Below are 13,226 nucleotides of genomic sequence, written 5' to 3' on the forward strand. Positions count from 1 at the left end.
AGGTGCACAATGCCACATCCGGCTAATTTTTGTATTTTAAGTAGAGACGGGGTTTCACCACGTTGGTTGGTCGGACTGATCTTGAACTCCTGACCTCAGGTGATCCACCCGCCTTGGCCTCCCAAAGTGCTGGGATTACAGGCACGAGCCACCATGCCCAACCCTATACCCCACATTCTCTGACAGATGATGAGACAAAGGCTCAGAAAGATCATACAGCAGGCAAAAATCTATATAAATCCTTCAAATCCCAGATATCAAAATCCTACTAAAGAAGGTTCTTAGCTAAAAAGTGACATTTTCAATAATAGCTTTAATTTACAGAGGTCACAGAATCACACCAGATCGTATGCCATCGAGAAAATACAGACTAAACACTTTTTCCCGAGAGATGCTCAGCTGAATCCCAGGGGCATGCTCAAGTGAAAAAAATCACTGTCTTGGCTGGGCGTGTGGGTTCATGCCTATAATCCCAGCACTTTGGGAGGCAGAGGAGAATGGATCACCTGAGGTCAGGAGTTCAAGACCAGGCTGACCAACACTGTGAAACCCCCTCTGCTAAAAATACAAGAATTAGGCGTGGTGGCAGGCGCCAGTAATCCCAGCTACTCAGGAGGCTGAGGCAGGAGAATTGCTTTACCCCGGGAGGTAGAGCTTGCAGTAAGCCAAGATTGCACCACTGCACTCCAGCCAGGACAACAGAGTGAGAGCGTCTCAGAAAAAAAAAAAAAAAAAAAAAAAATCCCTGTCTTAACCACACTAGCAACAATGACTCAACTTGTTGAAGCAGTTAAGGGCCTACTTTATTACCTTCACTAAGTCCCACAAGCAACAGTAAATCTTTCACACCAGCAAAAGAGATGGTGGGAGGAACTTCACCCTCACAGGAGACAAATTAGAAAACCATAAAAAAGATTCCTGGTCAGAAAGTCCTCTGATCACCCTAACAGAATACTCACTGAAATAGCAGGGCTCCGGATGTCTACTGCGTAGTCTGCCTCAGAGGGCTGGATGTTCAGCTTCAGAACATTATGCAGAGAAAGGCCTTCTATTCCCAACCTATGCAGACCCTCCATTACCCGAGCTTCATTCCTCAACACATCAAACAGACTGGGGGGAAAGAAAAAAAGGCATTTACTAGGGAAAAAAAGCTTTTAAAAAAAATTCTTACCATGAAAATAAATGTATCAGGTCAACCTCAATGCCAAATCAAATTAATTGAGAAATTTAAAAAGGGAACTCTTCTCCAAATTAATTGAGAAATTAAAAAAGGGAATAAACACACAAATTGAGCATAAAACCCCAAATCTGTACTTTTACACGACATGATTTTAAAAACAGTATATTAATCTCTCTGTATTCTTTCTTATAACTGCATGTGAATTTACAATTATCTCAAAATAAAGATTAAAAAGAGATACTACATTATATATGCTCAATATATGTTTCAATGTCAGTACCAGTTCATACAGACAAACATGACCACAGAAAAAAGCCTGGAAGAATCCACACTCAACTTAGAGGTTTGCTGGGAGATATAGAAAAGATAGAGATGAAGGGCCAGGAGCGGTGGCTCACGCCTTGTAATCCCAGCACTCTGGGAGGCCAAGGCAGGTGGATCACAAGGTCAGTAGTTCGAGACCAGCCTGGCCAACATGGTGAAACCCCATCTCTACTAAAAATACAGAAAAAATAGCCGGGCATGGTGGCAGGCGCCTGTAATCCCAGCAATTTGGGAGGCCAAGGTGGGCAGATCACAAAGTCAGTAGTTCAAGACCAGCCTGGCCAACATGGTGAAATTCCATCTCTCTAAAAATACAAAAAAAAAAAAAAGCCGGGCATGGTGACAGGTGCCGTAATCCCAGCTACTCAGGAGGCTGAGGCAGGAGAATTGCTTGAACCTGGGAGGCAGAGGTTGCAGTAAGCTGAGACCGTGCCACTGGACTCCAGCCTGGGGAACAGAGTGACATTCCGTCTCCAAAAAAAAAAAAAGACAGGAAGGAGAAATAAGATGTGATTAAAAAAAAAAACCAAATGAATAAAGTCTGAATTCTACCTCACTGTCTGCTACCCACCCCAAAATCATGAAGACAATCAAATGCAATTTAATACTGAACCACATTTTACCAAAAAGTGGTATTAAATATATGTAGACAGAACACCTTCTGAGACACAAGAAACAGGTTTTTTTTTTTTTTTTTTTTTTTTTTTGGTTTTTGAGATGGAGTCTCACTCTGTTGCCCAGGTTGGGGTGCATGGGTACAATCTTGGCTCACTGCAACCTCCACCTCCCAGGTTCAAGTGATACTCCTGCCTCAGCCTCCCAAGTAGTTGGCACTACAGGCACGCACTACCAGGCATGGCTAATTTTTGTATTTTTAGCAGAGATGGGGTTTCACCACGTTTGCCAGGCTGGTCTCGAACTCCTGACCTCAAGTGATCCGCTGGCCTCAGCCTCCCGAAGTGCTGGGATTATAGGCGTGAGCCACCGTGCGCAGCCCAGAGGCAGTATTCTTAATAAATCTACTCCACACTGTTCCAAAAGTCAAAGAACCTGTTCCCATGGTTAAGTGGAAAAGTATCATTTCTAAAAGGACAGCCTCAGAAAACACTCAGGCCCCGAACATACACTGTAACACAAGATGGAGACATGTCATCCTGCCCACCCATCACAGCATGTGCCTACTACCTACATCCATCCAGTGGGGCCTGGTAAGCCATCAGGCTTTGCATTACGCTGTATCAACAAGGAACAGCAATATGAACATGTTACAAGGTGCTACACGTTACAAAAACTTTTCAGAGAATGAAAAATATTATCCTTACCTGAATATATCCTGTGTATCTAAATCAATGTGAAGTCCATTGATGAAGAGGGCTGAATCTCCAGGTTGTAATCCTAAAGTTCCCTTGAAATACTGAAAAATTTTAATGATTATTAGGGAGCTGTGAGAGAATGTTTAAAAAAATTTCAGTGTTTCTGGGCTTCACTACCTGTACAAATCTTGGCATCCTAAAGCAGGGCTAAGATTTGCTTCAAGATGCTGTTGGGATTCAATGGCAAGCAAGACAGGGGATACCATAGTGTATACACATTTCAAAACATGTTGTACACCACAAAAATACGCATTTTTTACTTTTTAATTTTAAAAAGAGGGGAAAAAACAAGGAGATCATGGACAGGTGAGTCAATCGAGAACTGGAATTTCTTCCAAGGGAGAGAGGAATTCATATCTTCTCACGCCCCGGCTATGTGCACAGCACCCGCAGACGATACAAAAAGGCTGACCCAGGCCAGGCGCAGTGGCTCACACCTGTAATCCCAGCACTTTGGGAGGCCAAGGTGGGTGGATCACTGGAGGCCAGGAGTTGGAGACCGGCCTGGACAATGTGGCAAAACCCCGTCTCTACTAAAAATACAAAAATTAACCAGCTATGGTGGCCTGCACCTGTAGTCCCAGCTGCTTGGGACGCTGAGGCACAAGAATCACTTGAACCCAGGAGGCAGAGGCTGCAGTGAGCTGAGATAGCACCATTGCACTCCAGCTTGAATGACAGAGCAAGACGCTGTCTCCAGAAAAAAAAACAAGACTGACCCTGAGCTGGTGAATACAGTCGTTAACTATTTCTAGGTCTGGACACTGGTAATATACATGGGTTCATTTTGGGAAAGTTCATCAAATGAATGAGAATTTGTGTGCTTCTTTCTTTATGTTTCATATAAAATACATACATTTTGGGCTGGGCACAGTGGCTCATGCCTGTAATCCCAGCACTTTGGGAGGCCGAGGTGGGTGGATTACCTGAGGTCAGGAGTTTGAGACCAGCCTGACCAACATGGTGAAATCCCATCTCTACTAAAATTACAAAAAATTAGCTGGGCGTGGTTGGCAGAAACCTGTAATTCCAGCTATTCAGGAGGCTGAGGTAGGAAAACTGCTTGTATCTGGGAGATAGAGGTTGCCATGAGCCAAGATCATGCCACTGCATTCAGCCTGGGTGACACAGCAAGACTTCATCTCAAAAAAAAAAAAAAAAATTTGGCCAGGCATGGTGGCTCATGCCTGTAATCCCACCTCATTGGGAGGCCAAGGTGAGTGGATCACAAGGTCAGGAGCTCAAGATCATCCTGGCCAACATGGTGAAACCCCATCTCTACTAAAAATACAAAAAAATTAGCTGGGCGTGGTGGCGCACACCTGTAGTCCCAGCTACTTGGGAGGCTGAGGCAAGAGAATCACTTGAATCCGGGAGGTGGAGGTTGCAGTGAGCCAAGATCATGCCACTGCACTCTACCCTGGGCAACAGAGCAAGACTCCATCTCAAAAACAGAAGTATATATTTATGCTTTAATAAAATGTTTTACTCAAAAAAAATTAAGACTCCATGAAACAGCAATATAGAATAATTTTGTCTTCCTTAGGGGGAAAAAGGCCCTAAATTTAAGATAATATTTGATGTTTTAATTTTGGAAATTAAAAAGTAAATATAAACTCCCAATAAGGTTTTTCAATTTAGTAAACATTTGAGAAGCATTTATTTATCCCTCAGATGTACTTAATTCACTAATATCTCAGACATGAAGATCAAGGAAATCTGGGGTAAAGATAGTGAATTGAACGTAAGAACTTTTTTCCCTCCTGAAACTCTACTGCAATGTCAGTAGAGCAACTTTTTCAGTTATAAATCCACAAAGACAGAGAGAACAGGAAAGAAAAAGGCCACCAAATTTTGGAAGCTGGAAGAGAGGTGCGTGAGGAGTTACTGTCCCAGTAGCCCTGAGAAAGCTGAATGCTAGACCAACAACGGGCAAGCTCAACAAGAAACCTGTGTCACCCCGCGGAACTCACCAAAGGCTCAGGAACTGGCAGCACACAGGACGTGTACAAGGGGTGATTTTTAGCTAAGTTCTGAGATAAAGCCCTTTAAGACAAAACCCCCCAGTCCCCCAACTGATTTCCCACAGCCAGGTGACTGCAGTCAGTGCCACCCTCTACTGTAGCAAAAGGAAGGCTCATTCCCTGGAAAAGAACAAAACAGAACATCTGTGGACAACAGCAAATCAAGCACAAGGAGGACAGGGACCCCCACACACAAAATGGGGAACAGAAGGCAAGTCACCAAATGCTCTTCCCTACTGTGCTTCTACAGCTCTAGCAAACAGATTTCACCCTCCAGACAGAAGACTAACGGATCCTTTTCTGGAGACTGACAAGGACTGACCAACCCAAAAGAAAAGGAACAAAGATACTGTCACTGGGGTTCCCTAGGAAACGGTCACAACACAACACCTTACAGTCACAAAGCCAATCATTAGGACTTCCAACCAGGTCCTTAGTGCCTCACTCTGGGTGTGACTGCCAGACACCTAAGGAAGGCCTCCACCACTAAAGAGACCAAAACCCGAAAACGGAGCTTAAGAGGAAACAGACTTTGCAGACAGAAAACACAAGCACCACTGTCTTCAGACAGAAAACACAAGCACCACTGTCTTCAGACAGAAAACACAAGCACCACTGTCTTCAGAGATACACAGGAACACCATAAAAAGAACAACAGAAACACCTGAAAATTAAATATTTGACAACTAAAGGAAAAAAGACACACACAGGTTGAAAACTCTTACCAGAAAGTTTTTTTTTTTTTTTTTTTGAAAAAAGGCTGGGCGCGGTGGCTCAAGCCTGTAATCCCAGCACTTTGGGAGGCCGAGACGGGCGGATCACGAAGTCAGGAGATCGAGATCATCCTGGCCAACACGGTGAAACCCCTTCTCTACTAAAAATACAAAAAAAATTAGCCGGCCATAGTAGTGGGCGCCTGTAGTCCCAGCTACTTGGGAGGCTGAGGCAGGAGAATGGGGTGAACCTGGGAGGCGGAGCGTGCAGTGAACTGAGATGGTGCCACTGCACTCCAACCTGGGGGACAGAGTGAGACTCCGTCTCCAAAAAAAAAAAAAAGAAAAAGAGAAAAGAATAGGAAATAAAAGACTTTTAAAGTTAAAAGGCCAACTAGTCAAAGAGGTGCAACATTTAAAAAAATAAATAAATATTTCTAGGAAAAGAGGAGAGAGAAACCAGAGAGAAGAAACACAAAAAAGAATTCAAGAAAGTTTCCCAAAGCTAAAGGCAATGATTTTTCCAGATTTTAAGGGCCCATGAACCATCCTACAGGAGAGATTTTTTTAAAAAACCCATATAATTATGAAATTTCAGATAACTAGAGTCAAAGAAAAGATCCTTGAGAGATCTCATACAAAGGCTTCAGACTTCTCAACAGCCACAATGGAAACTAAAATTCCAAGAGGCGAAGTCTTGTTTCAAATTTCGAAATGACTTCCAACCTAGAATTGTATAACCTGCCAATACTGTATAATGAGCTATCAATAAAAACAAGTAGAAAATTGATTTCTCAGAATTTCAAATTTGCCTCCCAGGCAACTTTTCTCACAGAGAATGATGAGCTGTACCAAAATAAGGAAATTAACCAAAAACAAAGATGACGTGGAATCAAGCAACAGTGGATCCAACAAAAGAGGTTAAAGGAAGGTCCCAGGATGACCAGCACGCACCAGGTATATAGAGCAACCAGTCCATGTTAGACCACATCAAAACTAGATAAAATCAAAACCTCCAATATTGGGAAGACAGATAGACAGGAACCGTGCCAATATGGAACAGTGGTGGGACAGAGGGAGAGAACTGAAAGAAAGTTAAACCTCATTGTTTAAATAGGAGGCCAATATATAACGTCTGAACGGGAAAAATAAAGTACCGATGTAAGCTAGAAATCTGGAGAGAAATATCAGAAGAATCAGCAAAATGTTGAAAGTGTATGTTTTCAGGAATGGGGTGAAACATGTTAGGGGTGCGGCTTTTCTAAACAACATGGTAGCACCATCTCATGCTTTCAGTTATATGCATACTGAACTTTGATTAAAAACTAAAAATACAAAGATCACAGAAATGAAAAAAATCACAATCTTAGATAAAAGAAGAGTGACACTGTTAAATGCTGCTGATTAAACTCAGATTTCTTTATCTTGAAAGACAGAATACAAAACAGGTCAGTATTTTCTATCGGTGAATACCTTCTGATTCTCTTCCACTTCGGTTCTAAGTTCTGAGCTCACAGCTGTTTTTGTTATTGCTCTAAGGAAATAAAAACATTATGAGTGCTTGGCTTAGTATTTGATATAAAGTCTTCAATTTCCATATTTTAAAATATGAAACACATTATTCAACAGATTAGAAAAAATTAGATGGCAAAAACCTTAAATCTTTATAATTGATAAATACATTTCTCCTTTCTCAGATGTGTATATTTTTTGTAAGATACAAAATCAAAGAAATGTAGCAGCCATAGCATTATAAAACAGGTGCAGTTGCTTCCAAGTTCTTAAACATATGCACCCCATTTCTATATATGATCTGTACTACTCTCAGGCTAAAAGGATAATGTCGAATACACCAAGGCAGCAGATTGCTCTTCCCACTCAAGCACTTATGGTGGAGGTGGAATCATTCATGTATACCTTCAAGTAGCAGCTGGACTAAATGAGAATTCACTACATGATGTCTAAGTCCCAAATAAACAAACTTAGTTACAAAATATCTCACATCAGAAGTCAAAACACTTCATTCAGTGACTCAAGAAAATGACTGGGAACCATTCAAGTCAATAGTTTCTAAAGATTTGGCTTGTAAAACAATTTTGCCTTACATTTATGTGACGTGCAGCAATATTACAGAATTGAAGGCAATGCCAGAAAATGTACAAACAAAATCTTTTTTTTTTTTTTTTTTTTAGATGAAGTTTCGCTCTTGTTGCTCAGGCTGGAGTGCAATGGCATGATCTTGGCTCACTGCAACCTTCGCCTCCTGGGTTCAGGCGATTCTCCTGCACTAGCCTCCCGAGTAGCTGGGATTACAGGCGCCCGCCACCACACCCAGCTAATTTTTGTATTTTTAGTAGAGAAGGGGTTTCGCCATGTTGGCCAGGCTGATCTGGAACTCCTGACCTCAAGTGATCCATCCACCTCGGCCTCCCAAAGTGCTGGGATTATAGGTATGAGCCACCGCGCCTGGTCCACTTCCCCCTTTTGGGTACCAGACAAGGTGGGTGGATCACCTGAGGTCAGGAGTTCCAGACCAGCCTGACCAACAGGGCAAAACCCTGTCTCTACTAAAAATACAAAAATTAGCCAGGCCTTGGCCTCCCAAAGTGCTGGGATTACAGACGTGAGCCACCAAGCCCGGCTCAAACAAAATCTTATTCTGTCACTATGAACTTAGCCTCTACGGCTTAGCCTAGAGGTCACTTAGCCTCTATGGCTCAGTGTCTTCAAGATTCAGTAAGATGACATATATAAAACCTTCCGTGAAGAAAACCACTGTGGTCTGGGACAGACTCTAGATTAGTCAGTTACATGAGCAAGACCCATCCAATCCTGAAAGGCAGGTATTTTTATTCCCATTCCACTGCTGAGGAAACTGAGGTAAAGAGAGGTTGTTTATTTGCAAAGGTCACACAACTAATAAGCAGAAGTGCCAGGAACATAACCTAAATCTGTCACTTCAACCACACGACGCATGGTTTTGCCATCTTCAAGACACAGGGCACCATCTGCAGTAGTAGTGGTGGTGGTGGTCATAAAGAATCTTAATTTTCACTGGGTGCAGTGGCTCACGCTTGTAATCCCGGCACTATGGGAGGCCGAGGTGGGCAGATCACTTGAGGTCAGGCGTTCGAGACCAGCCTGGCCAACACAGTGAAACCCTGTCTCTACTAAAACTACAACAAATTAGCCGGGCATAGTGGCACACGTCTGTAGTCCCAGCTACTTGGGAGGCTGAGGCAGGAGAATCACTTGAACCCGGGAGGCGGAGGTTGTGGTGAGCCGAGATCGTACCACTGTACTCCAACCTGGGCAACAAGAGCGAGACTCCGTCTCAAAAAAAAAAAAAAAAATCTTAATTTTCTAAGCATTTTCATATTTTTATTACCTCATTTGGCAAGTGAACATGACGACAACTGGGTATGATGTTAAGGAGAGGAGCATTATTCTGTATTACCTGGCTTTGGTAGGAAAATTCTGACTAAGATCCTTCATAACAACCAGAGCCAACTCAACAGGAGAAGCCAAGATTCGAGCAGCAGTCTGGAAACTGAGATCTGCGATGATGTCAAATATAATTAAAAGTGGATTAATCTAACGCAATGAGAAGCAGAAAACAAAATCCACATTTACTTCCCACTCTTTTCTTGGTAATTAAGAATGTCTTAGAATGCAACCATTCCAGAGAGTGCCCAGGATTTTATTTCAGGTTGTATTCACTTCAAAGATCCCTGGAGCGCTCAGCTGAGCCGTTTCTGATAAACCTGCAGAAGACACTAGGGCACACACTAACGCATGCAGCAGAGGCTGGATCAGGCCCAAGTCCTTTTCCCTGTTCTAAATTTACAGTACATCACAAAATACAGCATGGAGACTTTCAGCAAATGATGTTGTGAAAAATACTTGAAAAATAGTTCTTTTGGCCGGGCGCGGTGGCTCAAGCCTGTAATCCCAGCACTTTGGGAGGCCGAGGTGGGCGGATCACAAGGTCAGGAGATCGAGACCACAGTGAAACCCCGTCTCTACTAAAAATACAAAAAATTAGCCGGGCGCGGTGGCGGGCGCCTGTAGTCCCAGCTACTCAGGAGGCTGAGGCAGGAGAATGGCGTGAACCCAGGAGGCGGAGCTTGCAGTGAGCCGAGATCGCGCCACTGCACTCCAGCCTGGGCAACAGCGTGAGACTCCGTCTCAAAAAAAAAAAAAAAAAAAAAGAAAAATAGTTCTTTGGAACAGAGAAAAACACACACGTCCTGCCACAATGACATGTCAATAACATGTCTTTAACACTCTATAGAGAAACAGTTGAAGAAATGTGTATATATATGTAGGAACTTAAAGACTATGACCTGTTTCTCGTATTACAAGTTTATGTATGGTCACACAGAAAGACTTGCCGCTTGTTTATATATATTACTTCCACCTAGTGTTGTCTGTTTACAAAAGGATTTCCTTTCTTCCCTGACTAATCGTAATTAACCATTCTTATCTTTAAAATCAGAGGCACCCTCAGAATCACATACTACATACAATTAAACCAAATTTTGCATTTTTAAAGCCATAAAACTTAGCCAAAAAGTTGGCCAATGACCTCTCCCTGTTTTCATTACCTTGCAATTGCCAAACTTTTAAAGGTGCCATTTCATTGGTGCTCTCCACAAGATGCTTTCTGAGCTCTTTCAACTGTCCCTCCAGGTCGGGGTGCAGATCTCTAAAAGAAACATAAAAATCAGTCCTTTTCATTATTTTTTCTTTCCCAGAACACAAGAAGAAGTAAACCAACTTTATCTTCATGGTTTTCCTCTTCCAACCCTAGGAAATTTTCTACAATATAAGGGGAAAAAATGAAGTATAATTATTCCTCTTTTAAAAAAATAGAAAATTAGAAGTTAGTTTAAAACTCACAAAATTTATAGAAAAATTGCTAGAATAGCAATTCCCTGTGAGGTAGATAAGGAGACTGGGAGTGGTTAACAAAAGAGACTTTTCAGGCCAGGTGTGGTGGCTCACGCCTCATATCCCAGTCACTGAGGAGGCCAAGGCAGGAGGATCGCTTGAGCCAAGGAGTTCCAGGTCAGCCTGTGCAACACAGCAAGACCCTGTCTCTTAAAAAAAAAAAAAAAAAAAAAGAAAGGAACAAAGGAGACTTCAGCTATACCTGCAGTGTTTACGGATCTGTTTTATTTTGTTTTCTTTTGTTCTTAAAGTAAAAGAAGGCTTATATAGGAAAAAAAAGAAAGCTTAATAAATAGTTCTATAGGACAGAAAAGCAAGTATGGTAACAGCAATCTATTCTGGGTCGTAAGTATGTGGGAATAAATTCTCCTCTATGCTTTTGTGAATCATTTTAATTTCTCAAAGTAAAACTGAGGGGAAAAAAACTGCTACCAGTCCCAAAATGAGTTTCCTTTAGCCTACATGCTCATAAATCTCTTAGTCACATGAATACAATTTAGGCTAACCATAGTTACTGAGTTTTATCTTTAAATATAGCATATTCCACTACAGTAAAGGAGAGGTGATCTGGGGCAGAGATATAACATTTACATCAGACAGACAGATGGTTAGTACATTACTTTTTTCTTTTAAATGCTATAAACTCAAAATTTCTTAATACAAAATACAGAAATTAGAATTCCCTCAGACCGTTCACTGTCCAACCAACCCACTTCCTGTCAGTTACTACAGCCTGAGCATCCCAAATCTAAAATTCTGAAATCCAAAATGCTCCAAAATCCAAAACTCATTAAATGTCAACACGACATCAAAGGAAATGTTCATAGGAGCACTTCAGGTTTCAGATTTTCAGACTTAGGAGTGCCCAACTGCTAAGCATAATGGAAATATTTCAAAATTGAAATCTGAAACTCTTCTAGTTTAAACATTTCAGAAAAGACACTCAACCTATATAAACTCTTAAATACCAAAAATGAGGCCAGGCACAGTGGCTCACACCTGTAATCCTAGCACTTTGGGAGGCCAAGGTGGGCAGATCCCTTGAGCCCAGGAGTTCAAGGCCAGCCTGGGCAACATGGCAAAACTCCATCTCTATCACAAATACAAAAACTGAAGTGAGAGGATCACCTGAGCCTGGGGAGATGGAGGCTGCAGCAGGCCATGATGGCGCCACTGCACTCCAGCCTTGGTGACAGGCTGAGAGCCTGTCTCAAACAAACAAACAAAAAAAAACGGCCTAATTACTTTGGATAGCTAAATAACTATTCTGAATGTCCAAAAGGTAAAACAGCCTCAATATTCTTGATAATACCTTTGTGCTGTGAATGCATAAAATCATAATGCTACCCAAAAAATAAACATAAACAACATAAATGTGAAAAAAAGATTCTGAAGCTGGGAGTGGTAGCTCACACCTGTAATTCAAACACTTTGGGAAGCCAAGGCAGGACAATCACTTGAACCCAAAGTTCAAGACCAACCTGGGCAACATAGCAAGACTCTATCTCTACAAAATATTTAAAAATTAGCCAGGCATGGTGGCACACACCTGTAGTCCCAGCTCTTCGAGAGGGTGAGGTGGGAAGATCCCTTGAGCCCAGGAAGTCAAGGCTGCAGTGAGCCGTGATTGTGCCACTGCTCTCCAACCTGGATGACAGAGCAAAGCCCTGTCTCAAAAATTTTTTTTAAAAAAAGAATTCTGAAAGCCTGAGTCAAATAAAAATAGAATATGATTACATTCTAATGAGGCCAAAACTGATGTTAAACAAGAAATGTATATATGTGCAGGACGAACTCAACATGTAATTCAATGTAAACTAAGATACATCTTCTAAATTGTTAATCTGGTTATTTCACTTGGCCAAATCTCAGAGCTGAAGTATATAAAACTGAGCCTAGCATATACTATTTCTATTTGATCACTTTCTCTCTCTTTCCCTCTCTCTCTCTCTCTCTCTCTCTCACACACACACACACACACACACACACACACACACAATGTCCTAATAAAAATTTCCAGATAAAGCAGAATTCAGGGCTCTAAACAATTATCAAGCCATGAGGGAAATAACTTCAACTTTTAGAATAACAGCTAAGAAGACTTTCCAGGCCGGGCGCGGAGGCTCACGCCTATAGTCCCAGCACTTTGGGAAGCCGAGGCAGGTGGATCACGAGGTCAGGAGATCGAGACCATCCTGACCAACACAGTGAAACCCTGTCTCTACTAAAAAAAAAAATACAAAAAATTAGCCAGGTGTGGTGGCGGATGCCTGTAGTCCCAGCTACTTGGGAGGCTGAGGCAAGAGAACGGTGTGAACCTGGGAGGCGGAGCTTGCAGTGAGCCGAGATCACACCACTGCACTCCAGCCTGGGCAACAGGGCAAGACTTCGTCTCAAAAAAAAAAGAACAACAGCTAAGAAGACGACTTTCCAGCTATAAAACACTATGATACTTACATTAATTGGTTATGATGCTTTCATTAAATCATTATGTAATTACGGAATTTTAAAAAATACCATTTCCTTTCACATAAAGCAAATTATAATAAAACGTTTTTTTCTGAGCTGGGCGCCATGGCTCACACCTGTAATCCCAGTACTCTGGGAGAGTGAGGTGGGCAGATCACTTGAGGCCAGGAGTTCAAGACCAGCCTGGCCA

The 13,226-nt window shown here is 42.0% G+C and overlaps 1 protein-coding gene across 5 annotated transcripts in view; it reads right to left on the bottom strand.

The window, feature by feature from the left end:
* Positions 1-13,226, bottom strand: part of UGGT1 (UDP-glucose glycoprotein glucosyltransferase 1) — a 108,463-nt gene that overhangs the window by 67,283 nt on the left and 27,954 nt on the right. For all 5 annotated transcript variants that reach the window (XM_015431933.4, XM_065525342.2, XM_005572833.5 and 2 more), the window contains 5 exons: positions 10,222-10,322; positions 9,072-9,171; positions 7,088-7,148; positions 2,827-2,918; positions 960-1,110 (listed from right to left, as the gene is read on the bottom strand). In XM_015431933.4, coding sequence (XP_015287419.3) covers positions 960-1,110; positions 2,827-2,918; positions 7,088-7,148; positions 9,072-9,171; positions 10,222-10,322 — 505 coding nt within the window. The remainder of the gene's footprint in view (positions 1-959; positions 1,111-2,826; positions 2,919-7,087; positions 7,149-9,071; positions 9,172-10,221; positions 10,323-13,226) is intronic.

This window comes from Macaca fascicularis, chromosome 12 (genome assembly GCF_037993035.2).
Source record: "Macaca fascicularis isolate 582-1 chromosome 12, T2T-MFA8v1.1".
NCBI classification, from domain to species: Eukaryota; Metazoa; Chordata; class Mammalia; order Primates; family Cercopithecidae; genus Macaca; species Macaca fascicularis.